The sequence below is a fragment of the Chinchilla lanigera genome, unplaced genomic scaffold, assembly GCF_000276665.1.
Source record: "Chinchilla lanigera isolate Chin_1 unplaced genomic scaffold, ChiLan1.0 scaffold00012, whole genome shotgun sequence".
NCBI classification, from domain to species: Eukaryota; Metazoa; Chordata; class Mammalia; order Rodentia; family Chinchillidae; genus Chinchilla; species Chinchilla lanigera.
Genome location: NW_004955413.1, coordinates 24,388,009 through 24,401,327, shown reverse-complemented (window position 1 = coordinate 24,401,327; position 13,319 = coordinate 24,388,009). Strand labels below are relative to the sequence as shown.

Below are 13,319 nucleotides of genomic sequence, written 5' to 3'. Positions count from 1 at the left end.
AAAAAAAAAAAAAAAAAGAAATAAAGACGAAGGACGGTGGGGGTGGGGGGGTGTCACCGAAGAGTCCCAACAAATTGGCAGCCCTGTCCTTTACTGAGGGTGAGGGGGCACGGGGGGACCCGGCAGGCCCTGACCTCCCACTCCCCCCAGGCCGCCTGGTGGACGCGCTGAAGAACTATGAGATCATCTTCTACCTGGCTGGCTCAGAGGTGGCCCTGTCCGGGGTCTTCATGGCTGCCGCCACCTACTGCTGTCTGCGCAAGCAACCTCGCTCTCCGGGGGCCACAGCTGGCGCAGCCACTGAGGGTGCCGCCAGTGACACAGAGGACACTGAGGCTGAGGGGGACTCTGAGCCACTGCCCGCTGGCACCGAAGAACCAGGCGGTCTGCAGGCCCTGGAGATGCGGAGCCCCCGGGCTGGGTCTGTGGGAGCCGAGGTGGAGGCAGAAGCAGGCCCAGGCCAGGAGTCTGTGTAGCGCATTGGGCGAGGCAGGCGGGGGGCTCCGGAACGCGGGTTCCTCTTCCCAAAGGCCTTGTCACAGCGGGAAGGAGGGCCCGGGGGTCGTCCCCTGGGGCAACCCCAGGCTGCAGTTATTCCCTGGGCGTCTGGCAAATATCCTTCCCATCTACCAGGCCCTGTCCCCTTGCTGGTCAAATAGCTGTGGACCGACAGGAAATCAAGACCATAAAACTCAACTGAAAGACGAGTTCTGCTCCTGCGCCTCTGCCCAGGGCTCTGGCTGGGCCCCAAGCTGGTGGGGGAGGTCTGAGGGTTCTCCCTGGGCCCCCCGAGTTGGGCGAGTGTCAGTGACGGATGACAGGCGGGGTGGGGGTCTCAGGGCTGGCAGCTGAGCTGAGCACAGCCTCCTGGCTGCCACCGGCATCTCCCCTGGAGGTGAGGGGGTTGGCAGCACCTTCCGGTGAGCCGCTGTGACAAAGCCCAAGTCCCAGGGCCAGGGTGGGCGGGGACGCCTGTGCAGTGGCCCAGAGGTGGTAGTGAATCTGGGTACTCACCAGGCCTGGGCCTGCTGATGTCGCCCAGTGCAGACGTCCCTCACCATCCCAAGGGGCGCCTTTCCCTCTAGAGGATGAACCTGGGGCCCCATGGCCTTGCTCTGGACACTGCTCCTGAGCGTGGCACTCTGGGCAGCCTGGTCATCTGCTGACTCTGGCATCTGCACCGCCCCCCACAGACTCCCAGTGCCCCCAATACCACCAAGCCGGGGGTGGAACCCAGGGTCTCCACGGAGCCGCACCCCACCCTGTGACCCAGGCTCAAGGACCTCCCGGTCTCTCTCGGCTCCTTTCAGTCAGGGCCTCCCAGCACCCACCCCAGCGAGCCCTCCACAGGGCCCCAGTTGGGCCTCACTGCCCCAGCAGGGCCACAGCAGAGGAGCTGCCGGCCAGAGGTCTGTTGTCCCCCGCGCGCCCACAGCAGTGAGTGCCTTTCTCCTGACACTTTCGGAGGCTCCATCTGGGCCCAGCAGTTTTCGCCCCTTTGAACACTAACTCATGTAATCCTCCTAACAGCCTGACTAGGTAGATGCCATGGCTCCAGAGAGAGGGACACCGAGGCACAGGGACTGCTCCCAGGCTGTGGGTTCTGGGCTGTCCGCTCCAAGAGGGTGTGGCCGGACAGCTCTGCAGGGACCGAGAGGGCTCCTGGTGCCGGCTCAGGACCTGTACCCAGTACGCTGCTTCCTTCCACTCTAGACTGCCTGCCTCACACATCTGTCCCGTCCCATGCTCAGGCTGGCCATACCCACTGTCCCAACAGGGACACTTCAGAGGGCCACTGCTACTGGTCATACTGGGCCCCCAGGTGTGGGCTGCAGCTGGCTGGGCAGAGCCCGTTCTGCCACTGTGCAGAGACAGAGCGCTAGGGTGGCCCCGCACAGGCCTGGGTGCACCAGGGATACCTGAGCTTTACAGTGTCTCCCTGCCCTGGGTCCAGGCAGCCCTGACCCTACGTCCTGCCCTTCCCCAGATGAAGGGTCAAGGGTGAGGGAGGGCACAGGGCTCCGGGAGGCAGGGTCTGGGACCGGCAGGTGGGAATTCAGGTCCCACCCTTTCCCCTAGATAGTGAGCCCTTGAGCAAGACGCTTCCCTGAGCCTCACGTCCCGCACTGGTGGGACACAGAGCTGGCGTGCAGGGCACCGTGAGGAAAGAGCCTCATAAAAGCACAGGGACTTGCCAGGGCCCCTGGAGACGCGGCAGGAGGGTCTGAGCCACTGTGGAGTCCGGCGGCTCGCCTGGGTTTGTTTATTCAGTACAGGCCCTGAGCCCAGCCCTTCTCCAGAAGTGGCAGAGCTGAGGGAACAAAATAAATAAAGGCTGCCGAGGTGCGTGGGGCCGCCGCGCAGTGTGAGATGCAGGCCTCCACCTCGCATCCACCTGGCCCTTGCCCGGGCAGGCGAGGGGCGCACAGAGGCGCCCGCAGGGCCGGCCCTGGACTTCTGCCCCTTCAGCTGTCTTTCTTCCTGCCTCTCCCTCTAGACGGGTCCGGAGGCCACGCTCTCCCTGGGCTGGGGAGGCGGAAGGAAAGGGGTGGTGCTGTCCAGCAGGAGCCCAGGCCCGCCGTGTGCAGGACGGAGGAGCGGGAGGCCCGCAGGCCTTTCTGAGCCCGACCCCCCAGATCTGGCCTGGGGGCGGGGCGCTCAGGAGTCACACCAGCTTCCACCCTTGTCCAGGGGCCCGGCGGCCCCGCGCGGGTCTCGGGCAGGTTCTTTGGCTGCCGGGTCCTCCTCCTCCTCCTCCCCGTCGGTGAACTCGCCCTGGCTGGGGCCGTAGGCCAGTGTGGTGTGGGCCAGGTCCACCTCGATGGGGAACACATCGGCGTCGCGCAGCACCGCGTAGCAGTCGTTGTAGTACTTGGACATGGTGGACACGAAGCGCTGCAGCTGGAACACGATGTCCTGGACTGGGGCAGAGGGGTGGGCGACAGGCCTAGTGGCTGCGGCTGCCTGCCACAGGGGCCTCCCTCCCTCCCACGTGGCTCCTCCCACAGAACCCATGGGGGCACGGAACAGAGGCCCACGGTTGGGTCAGGGCCCGGCCCAGGACCCTCACGGAAGGGCATGACCTCTTTGGACCTGTTCCCGAGGCTCGGAAGGGCGCCGGTGCCCAGCGCTCCGCCTACCGTGCTTCTGGTCCAGCAGCTCCATCTTCTCCAGCACGTCCTTGCGCATCTGCGAGAAGCGCGCGCGCGCCTCCTGGCGGCAGCGCAGGATCAGGCGGTACTCGTAGTTGCCGGTGCTCACGCGGTACAGCGGCTCGCCCAGGGCCTGCGGTGGGGCGGGGACACATCAGGGACCAGGAATCGGGCTGGAAGCGGGGTCTGCTTGGGGTCAGGCGGGGTGGGTGGGGAGGCTAAAGGGCCACCCGCGGCTCAAGCCCCACCTCCTGCACCTTTCAGAGCCACCGTGGTCCCTTGATGCTCAGCTGCCAGCAACTGCTGGGAGCACTGGCGCTAGCTTGGGAGGGAGAAAAACTAAAGGATAACCCCCAACTCTGTCACACTGAATAAATGAACTCTGCTCAAAAGAAGGACCCGGTTAGCAAAAATATGACAGATTTTAAAAATCAATGCGCTAGGAATAAAGCTGGCTAGTTTTCCCTCACAGGAGTCACAACTGGGGCGACCCGCCTAGGAGTGGAACTGGGGGGTAGGGTGCTCCAAGTGTTGCCAAGGAGAATCCAGGCCACGCCCCCCAGGCCTCTCCTGGGTTGGCCTGCCCCCCCCATGCCCCTGGACACCCGGGGCACTCGAGGGCTCCAGGAAGCAGGGGAGGGGAGCTTTCCCGACGCCCCAGCACTCACAATGCAGCTGTACTCCTCGTCATCCATCTCCTTCACCTTCAGGCAGTAGGACTGGTGGGACAGGGAGGCCGCAGTCAGAGCCCAAGCTGACGTCCCCACGCCTCACGCCACACTGTACCCGGGCCGACACCAGCAGCCACGCCAGGCCCCCCCGCCCTCGAGTCTCCAGCCAGGGCCCTGTCCACATCCCAGGTCAGGCAGGACAGGGGCCCTGGGCCCCCTGCCCTCCTCACAGTGGTGGCTCATGCAGGACAAGACTGCCCGGCCTGCAGCCACCTGCAGCCCTCACCAGGTACTCGAACTTCACGTCCAGGTACTTCTTGATGGTGAGCCGCGTGTCGGGGATGGCTTTGTTGAGGTACGTGTTCAGGTCTGTCAGCATCTGGGGGGTGAGGCAGGGTGGCCATGTGACAAGGCGCAGCCCTAATGCGTCATTCCCTCCAGTGGACTCAGACTACCAGGGCCAATGGCCTTTTCCATTTCAAGGTCCAAAGCTTGGTCCAGGCCATGGGCGAGCTGTGACTTAGTGGCAGAACAGGGCTGAAAGCGGCCTCAAGGTCAATACCGAGCCTCGAAGGGACGCCGGGGCTTATAGGTGATCAGTCATGTAGGTGACCAAGCCAGGACTCAACTCAGGACCCTCTGGGTGCCATGCTGCCCCGCCCCCGCCGTCACAAGCTGACACACACATGCACACCAGGACCTACTGGCTTGATGGTTTTCAGCAGCCGGATGCCAAACTTCTCAATGCTGCGGTGCGCATCAGCAAACTTCACAAAGGCCTCACTCGCCGCCGGCTGGGGCTCCCGCACCCCAATCACAGAGAACACGTCCCCAAAGGCTGCAGGAGAAGTTTGCCCTGAAGGCTGCCCCTACTTGACCCCCTAATGGAGAAGCCAGGGGTTTGCTGGGGAGAAACAGGACGGGGGCCTTGACAGCCAGAAGGCAAGCTCTGTATGGGGTCTCACACCCCTGGGGAGCTGGCCTGATTCCCCCGAGTGCCCAGACCATGGCAGGAGGCAGGTGGTGCTGTCTGGAGGGCAGACCCCGGTATGGGCATCGACACCAGCGCCACCCCGTGAGCTCTGTGTCCGCTTCCTGTCTCTGCTTCCTTCATCCACCTGGGAAGAGGCTAACTGGCCGTCCTGCCCAGCACGGCTTCTGTCGGAAATGAGACCACCCACGAGGAGGGGCCTCATACACGGCGAGTGGCCCTGAGAGGAGGGGGGTTAGGGCCCTTGCAGGCCAGCTGGTCCAGATGCTCACTGGCCTGTCACCACTACGTCCTGCCACCTAGGGCCATGCCCTGCGTGCTGGCCGGACGTCAGAGCTGTGGGTGGGAGGGGGCCCTAGGGCAGACCCTGGCCACACTGTACCGGGGGTACTGAGCCCAGAGAGGGGCAGGGATTTGCCCAGGGCCGAACAGCAGGTTTAGGGACGCCATTACCCCGGTGGGTCTGTGACAGTTCATAAAAGGCCCGGAGGAGGTTCTTGGTGTGTTCTGTCATCCCTGTGGGAGAGATCCAAGTGACAGAGGGTGGGGGTACATGTCAAGGACTACATCAGTGCAGGGCCCAGCCCCCGCCCAGCCGAAGTCCTCCCTGGGCGTTGGGTCCACTGATCCTTCTGTTCCTTCCCACAGCCCTACCAGGGCCCAGGAGCGAGGGCTCAGACCACGTCCACCTCGAGGACGCCGTCGGACGGGGAGCTGGGACGCTGTGGTGTGGGCAGAGGTCTCCAGGGGCTTCCTCTCTGGGACAGTGGGGTTCACTGGTCCTCAACTTTCTAGGCTGAGCTCTCGGCCCACACTGGCAGCCTCTTTGCAGCGGGGCTCCCAGGGCAAGCCCACCTGTACTTCCAGGCTGAGGGCCCCTCACCTTTGTACAGCTCGGCTGTTCGCTCCAGCTCCTCCAGCCTCTTCACCAGCCCATCTGTGGGGACCAAGAGCAGGTGAGACCTCGGGCTCAGGGAGCCGGGCAGGGTGGGGCCTGGGAAGAGGCCCGGGGAAGGGTGGTCCCTGGAGGAGAGGGCTCAGGCAGGGGTGTGGCAGCTGAGGGTCGGCTGGGCTGGGGATGTCTGTCAACAGCCCGGCACACCCAGTTGTTCTGCAGATGTGCCCCTGTCCCCCACAACCGGGGGCAAATCTGGGGGCGGAGGGCGATGCCAACACAGGGCCTTCCAGAGCCACATACCCAAGGGCTGGGCCCTCCCCAGGCCAAAGCTGGGGTGCTCCCCGCGGGCCGCAGGAGGAAGGCCCCTGGCCGGCAGCCAAGGCTCCCTGCACTTCTCACACAGCCCGCTGGCGCCCCGGAGGACGCAGGCAGAGGAGACACGCACGGGGACCTGGCGAGCCCGTGCGCGCGGTGGCTCGGCAGTGGGCAGGACGTGGGGAGGGCTTGGAGGAAGGGCTGGCATCAGGGCCGGATGTGACCACAGCCCTTGGCTTCACCTGCTGAGCACTGAGGGTGCCAGCCACAGCATCAGGCCTGGGGAGTGACCGTGGAGGACAGACCGTCCTGCCCATGAGCTCCAGGTCCTGCAGGGTGCCAGGCAGTGACCAGAGCACGGGGGCAGTGGGGCTGCCTCACCCCAGGGCCTGGCCGCCAGGACACAGGTGTTGGGGGGTGGGACCAGCAAAGGCCTTGCATTGGGAGGAGATGCCTGGGCTCTTCCTTGGGCTCCAGGTGGGGAGGATGAGGAGGACAGGGGTGTGTTGATGGCTTCTTTACCAAGTCACACCCTGGGGAGGGCCTGGTCTTTTAGCAGCAGCAGCCACTTCCTGGGTCCCTGTACCCATGAGCTGGGGTAGCTCCTTGGACAGCTTTAGGTCTTTCCTCAGTCTGTGCTTCTGGGGCACGGACTATGTCCCTTGTTTGTTTAGTTGGAATTTTTTTGAGACAAGGTATCCCTGTGTAGTTCAGGCTGGCCTTGAACTTAGCTGTAGTGCAGGCTCCATGGCCACCCCCTGCCAACTCGAGATCCTCCTGCCTCAGCCTACCCAAGTGCTGGGATTATAAGCATGCACCACCACACCTAGCTTCCTTCCCGTTTTATAGAGAACACTGAGGGTAGGACAGGCAAAGCACCTTGTCCAAAGCCATCCTGCCAGGGACTGTCTGAGACGGTGCTCTCACTCCCCAGTCTCCTGTGTTGACTTGGGTTAAGGTCTCTGGAGCAGAAGAGCATCTCTGTGTGGCGTGGGCTGAGCCCAGGCCCTTCTCGGACAGGGAAGTAGACCGCAGAGGGGACACGGGGTTGGACAGGGCACTTGGGAGGGCTTCTGGAGGCCACCACCAGCAGTGGAGCAGAGTGGAGCTGAGGGAGCATGCGGCCACTGGCAGGAAAGGAGCCACGTAAGTGCCGCGCTGTTGTTTTTAGCTGGGTCATGGGACATCATGACAGCTTCCATTTTAGAAACCCTATTTACGGCTGGGGAAATTGCAAGGTTTGGGGGGAAAAAACACAACAACCAGTTCTAATTTCATCCCAAGGCACGGTAACTACAGTAACAGGATTCAAGACACCAAGCGGCCAAAAATAGCAGCCGCCACTTTTGTACCCTATTTGGAACCAGCTCAGGCCCCGCCCCCACGTCCCCAGCCAATGAAGCCCCACGCGCGCAGCTGAGCCCAGGTTTAGCTAGGTATTTATATCTCCCCACACGCGCGAAGCAGAGCAGCGCTATTTATACGCGGGCTGGTGGGGCAGGCACAGGAGCGTGTGTCGCACTGGCCTCCCCAGGGAGAGAACGTGCACGCGCGTGTGCTGAGCGTGTGTGTAAATGCACCCGCGCACGTGGCTCCTTCCCCAGCCTGGCGGCCACCGCCAGAACCCCAGGCAGGAAGGCTTAGGCGGGGCAGCAGCGCCACCTCCTGGACAAGGGCGGCCAAGGCGGGCAGCGGCGGAGGCTGCAGGGCGCGCTCAGGGCCCCGGCCGGAGGGCTGAGAGGAGACCCCGCCCACTGAGTCCGGCCCCCTGACAAGGGCGGGTGCTCGCTGGCAGCTAGAGGCATCCAGGGAGGTGACCTACTGGCTCCCCGGGGAGAGGCGAAGGCGGGGCAGCAGGCCCCGCAGCCGCTCGGTGGGCAGCGCAGCACGTGGCCTGCAGGCCCGGACTCACCATTGCACAGGATAGCCCGGCTCAGGCCCAGGGCGTCAGCCGTGCCCGAGCTCATGTTCTCCACCAGCCGGTGCTTGACCTTCTTCAACACTGTGGCCGGGGAGAAAGGACCTGGTGAGTCTGAGGTGGGCCCCATGGCCACCCGCCGCCCTTCACCCCATCATGACTGGCTGCAAGCAGCCAGCAGGGGGCAGAGCTCAGGGTGGGTGCTGGGAGAGGCTGCCCTACTCCCTCCACAGGGGGGCAGGCTGGGAGGAGTAGGTGTGACATGTTTAGCCCGGGGACTGGACAGGATGGCACCAATCAGGACCGCTGGGAGCAATGCCCAGGCCCAACGCTGTGGACAGGCCAGCAGGGACAGCATTCCCTCCACCTCCCAGCAGGGCCTGGGTGCCCTGTATTGGGGTTGGTGGCTTCCGGCTTCAATCCGTAACCCCAGGGCCTGAGTGAGAGAACCTCAGAGCTACTGTCCTGCTCTCAGGCTTACAGCGAGCACAGAACCAAGGCCCAGCCTCTCTAGCAGGAGGCGGCTCGTCCCAGAGCATGCCAGGGCCCGTGCCCTGTGCCCAAGACCTAGGTTCCAGTGTGGACCTTGTTTCTTCCTGGGAGTAGAAGGCAGACGAGGCAAGGGAGGGCAGGACGTGTAGTAGGCAGCAGGCACAGGTGAGAGCCAGCTGCCTCCTTTCCTGGGCTGGATTAGCCCAGAGCTGGCCTACAAAGCACAGCCCTGGAACACAGCAAGGTCCCGGAGGAGGTGGCCAGGCAGGGACAAGCTGGGGACAGGGTCCTGAGCACAGCCACAGGGAGAACACCCCAGGTCCTCCCAGCCTTTCTGACTGGCTTGGTCAGGAAAAGTCGGAGCCCTCAGCCACAAAACAATCAATGCCACCGTCACAGGAAGGCCTGGGGCTGGCTCTCCTGCTTCGGGCTGGGGTTTGTGGGCCGTGGGGCACTGCTGCTGCCCTCAGCTTACCAATGTCGAGGGACATGCCCTGCTTGGGGTCCGCCTGAAGCTTGTTGTAGTGGATGGTCACCTCCCCCTGCAAGAGCAGCACAGGCAGAGTCATGACAGGCTCCCGATCCCAGGCCCCTGGTGCACCTCTCTGTGCCCGGTGTGGGGACACCGAGGAGGGGCAGGGACAGGCTGTCCAGCGGGGGAGCGCTCTGGTGATGGTTCAGGAGCAAGAGCTGGGGCTCCCCTGAGGAGGCCACCGTGGTCACTCTCGTCCTTGCAGTCGAAAGGCCCCTGACCTGGGGACTGAAGCCATCCAAATATAACACAGGATTTAAGGACTGAGCCCTGAAGGCCATGTACGGTGCGCCAACACGGCCAGAGCCTGGGTGGGATGCGAGCTGCTCCCTCAAGGTGGGACAGGGGCTGCCGGGCAGGAGCGGAACAGCGCTGAGTGGCAGTCAGCCCAGGCTCTGGTCAGCCACGGGACCTCAGGCAGGTCCCCTCCTGCTTGGACACCACTAACACGGGGCGGTAACCCTGTCTGGCACCCACACCTCCGGGCTGGGGAAACCCTGTGCTCAGGTCTGGCTGTGCACCGACATGCGGGGCTCTGGTCTGCAGGGCTGACACGAGGGGCTGACGTGAGGCGGACCCGCAGGGATGTGGAGGGACCTGGTGAATGAGATGGTGGCGGGGGAGGGACTGCCGCAAAAGGCACACACACGACCCAGCTGTGCCCGGATGGAACGGCCTTCACCTGCTCCCACCACCGGGGCCTCTGCCCAGTGGGTCATGTCCAGGACAGTGGTACCCGGATGGTGTGGGGCGGCGTCTGGGGCTCAGTGAACCCTGTTACTTCCTTTAGTGGTCTGGAGCTGAGACCTAGCACAGGGGAGCAGTTACAGGACCGGGACCCTCTCCTTAAAAAGGGATGGGAAACCGGGCATGGTGGCGCACACCTGTAATCCCAGCACTCAGGAGGCTGAGGCAGGAGGATCACTGTGAGTTCGAGACCAGCCTGGGCTACATAGTGAGTTCAAGGCCAGCCTGAACTGCACAGCGAGACCCTGTCTCAAAAAGACCCCTCAGAAAAAGGGATGGGCACTCCAAAGGGGGACAGGGTGTGAGGGGGAAGCCAGGGAAGCGGCTGACTGGGTGGGGGCAGGAAAGTGGTATGGGGAGCTGCAGACAGGTCCCCAGTCCTGGCCCATGGCGTGGGCTGGGGAGGAGTGGCTGGCGTGGCTGGGGCTCGACCCCCACTGACTCAGAGCCCTGCCCCCAAGCCCTGTAACCCATCCTGCACCTGGGTCACAGTACTGATCTCCCTAGAGATCCTAGAAGCTGCAGCTCTAGGAGATGGCGGAAGGGCTGCTCGCTTGCTTCTGCGTGGCTAAGAAGCCGCCTGCCAAGTGGAGGGAAGACCCTGCGGAGAGGCCTTGGAGCAGCGGAATGAGAGGGGAGCAGGGGCGGGTGGCATGGGGCTGAGGGCTGCAGAACAGAAGCTCCACTGGACAGGGGCCCGCCCAGAGCCTGGGTTCCAGGGGACCTGCTGGGATGAGGAAGGGGCCTCTCCCTCTCCCCAGGCCCAGCATGGCTAGCTGATGTTCTCAGCATCCCCAGAGCCAGTGACACCCACCAGGGCCTGTGGCTGAGCCCTGGGCAGGGACATGCTGGCTTGTCCGCCTGCGCTGGCTCCCCTACCTTCACCTCCTGAATCATCTTCGCCACCTCCACCTTAGTCTTCCCTTTGATTGACTTGCCATTGACACCGGTGATCTCGTCACCAGCGGCCACAGTGCCATCCAAGGCAGCAGGAGTGTTGTCGAACACCTGCGGGCGCATACAGAAGCAGGTGGGGGACAGCAGCACTGGGGAGATGCACCTCCCAATCGCTGCCTGGCCCTGTCTTCCTCTCTGGCTGCTGGTGGCACCATCTCGGGGCAAGGGGAAAAGCTACCAGGCAGAAAGGGACAACCCTAGTCTTGGGGAGAGGAAGGACAGGACAGAGACTTGAACTGATGAGGCGTCTACTAGCAAATACACCGATCCACACCCAAGGGGGTGTGCTCCCCCAGTGTCAGTACTTTCTTTCTTTTTTCTCTTTTTTTTTTTTTGGTACCAGGAATTGAATTCAGACCTTGCACTTACAAGGCAGGCGCTTGTGCTGCTGACTATAACCCGGCCCCAGTGTCATTTCTTTAATAGGATTTTCCAAGCTGATTCCAAGCTGAATCAACTCCCACTTCATTTTGGTTCCCAAAGAACAGCTCAGGGCTGTCCTGAGCAAGGGCCCCGCAATGCCCGAGGGCCCCTTTTCCTGAAGGGACCCCTTCCACAGGAGCCACATCTACTGGTGTGTGGGCCTGCGTGCATCTGTCAAAAATCAGGTGCCCGAGTGACACCGCAAGGGGAAGGAGGCTCCGTGAGTGTTCACACAGACAGACACAAGACTACAGAACTATACTCAAAAAGAAACCACGGGAGAGACGCGAAAATTACAGCGCTGGTTCTGATACTGTATTCCCTTTATTTTACCTTCAGTTTCTAAGTTTTCTACAAAAAACATCATATGTACAGTGATACCTCAGTCCACAAACTTAATTTCTTCCATGATTCTGGAAAAGAAGGCCAAGGTCGTGTGCATCACTGGGTGCAGAGTTCCAAACAAAAACAGAATTCTGCCAAACGCTTCTGTTTGTGAACCAAACTGTTTGCACACAAAAGCATTTGTGAGCCAAGGTACCACTGTGTGTGCATGTATGTGTATACATATATGTATCTATATAAGAACGAACAAAATAATTGAAATGAACATTTCTTTTCCTACCTTCTAGAATATGTATATGTACATAAAGGAAAAAATGAAATAATTAAAATGAACATTTTTTTCTCCTACTTTCTAAAATCACACCAAAAACAACATAATGGTGGTGAGAGACTTGTACAATGAAAACTATAAAGCACTGGTCAAAGAAATTAAAGAAAGCATAAGTGATGGTTTTATCTTTTTTTTTGGTACCCGGAATTGAACTCAAGACCTTGCACTTGCCAGGCAGGCGCTTGTGCCACTGAGCTATATCCCTGACCCTAGAAAGCATAAGTGGATGGAAAGGCATCCCATGATCATGGATTGGAAGATGCTAATACTTACCAAAGCAATCTACAGTGCAATCACTATCAAAACTCTAATGATGTTTTTTAGGGAAACAGAAAAATTCTAAAATTCGTATGGAATCTTTGGGGACCTTGAATTGTCAGAAAAGACCTTGAAAAAAGAAGAACAAAGCGGGGAGGCAAACACTTTCTGATTTGAAAACTTACTACAAAGCTACAGTAATGAAAAGTGCGCTACCAACATCAAGAGAGATACAGAGCTCAACGGGACAGAGTTGAGAGCCCAGAAGTGAACTTTTATGCTTAGGCTCAAAGGGTTTTTTGATGGGGGTGCCAAGAAATTCAATGGGGGGAGAAAAGTCTCCCTAACAACAGGTGCTGGGAAGAAGACACCCACCACAGGCAAGGCACGAAGGCAGACCCTTAGCCGAAGTCATACATGGGCACAAAGTCAAAACGGATCAAAGGTCTAAACATAAGACCTAGAGTTGTAAAACTGTTAGAAGAAAACAGGGTAAAAGCTTCACCACACTGGGTTTGCCAATGATTTCTTGAATATGACACCAAGCTGCAAGCACCGATGAAAAAATAGGTCAACTGGACTTGGTGAAAACTTTAAGACTGTGCATCAAAAGACACAGTTGACAAAAAAAAAAAAAAAAGGCACAATAGACGTAAAAAGGCACCAACAGGATGGAAATAAATATTTGCAAATCATATATTTAATAAGTCACTACAACCCAGAATATATAGGGAATTCCAAACAACAAAAATCTACAGAACCCAACTGAAATATGGGCAAAAGATGAACAGTTTTCTCCACAGAAGATACAGGTGACCAGTAAGTACTCAGGACACGAAACATCACTAATCACCGGGGGTACGCAAACCCAAACCACAACGAGATGCCACCTCACGCCCATGAGGACGGCTACTATGACAAAAAAAAAGGAAAACAGCAGAGTTGTTGAGGATATACAGACACTAGCACTCTACTGCACTGTGAGTGGGAATGTGAAATGGTGGAAAAAAGTACGGCAGTTGCTCAGAAAATTAAAAATAGATTCACCACATGGTCCAGCCATTCTGCTTCGAGGTACAGACCCCAAAGAACTGAAAGCAGGGTCACAGTGCTCTCTGAAGAGTCATGTTCCCAGCAGCAGCACTCACAACAGCTCAAAGCTGGAAGCAGGCTGGGCGTGGTGGCGCACGCCTGTAATCCCAGCACTGGGGAGGCTGAGGCAGGAGGATCGTTGTGAGTTCGAGGCCAGCCTGGGCTACAAAGTGAGCTCAAGGCCAGCCTGAACTGCA

General features: G+C 60.0%; 2 protein-coding genes across 3 annotated transcripts in view; one reads left to right on the top strand and one right to left on the bottom strand.

Moving 5' to 3' along the window:
• The window catches only part of Slc16a8 (solute carrier family 16 (monocarboxylate transporter), member 8), a gene marked incomplete in the record, with an annotated part of 6,134 nt that extends 5,427 nt beyond the window's left edge, over nt 1–707 (top strand). The window contains 1 exon segment of the mRNA XM_013511545.1: nt 151–707. Within this exon segment, the coding sequence (XP_013366999.1) occupies nt 151–476 (326 nt within the window).
• Nucleotides 708–2,235: 1,528 nt separating this feature from the next.
• Nucleotides 2,236–13,319, bottom strand: part of Pick1 (protein interacting with PRKCA 1) — a 15,963-nt gene continuing 4,879 nt past the window's right edge. For both annotated transcript variants that reach the window (XM_005379238.2, XM_005379240.2), the window contains exons 4-13: nt 10,596–10,724; nt 8,913–8,979; nt 7,940–8,029; nt 5,698–5,751; nt 5,268–5,330; nt 4,528–4,661; nt 4,110–4,202; nt 3,821–3,871; nt 3,141–3,285; nt 2,236–2,921 (exon numbers count right to left, since the gene is read on the bottom strand). In XM_005379238.2, coding sequence (XP_005379295.1) covers nt 2,659–2,921; nt 3,141–3,285; nt 3,821–3,871; nt 4,110–4,202; nt 4,528–4,661; nt 5,268–5,330; nt 5,698–5,751; nt 7,940–8,029; nt 8,913–8,979; nt 10,596–10,724 — 1,089 coding nt within the window. In that variant the 3' untranslated portion in view covers nt 2,236–2,658. The remainder of the gene's footprint in view (nt 2,922–3,140; nt 3,286–3,820; nt 3,872–4,109; nt 4,203–4,527; nt 4,662–5,267; nt 5,331–5,697; nt 5,752–7,939; nt 8,030–8,912; nt 8,980–10,595; nt 10,725–13,319) is intronic.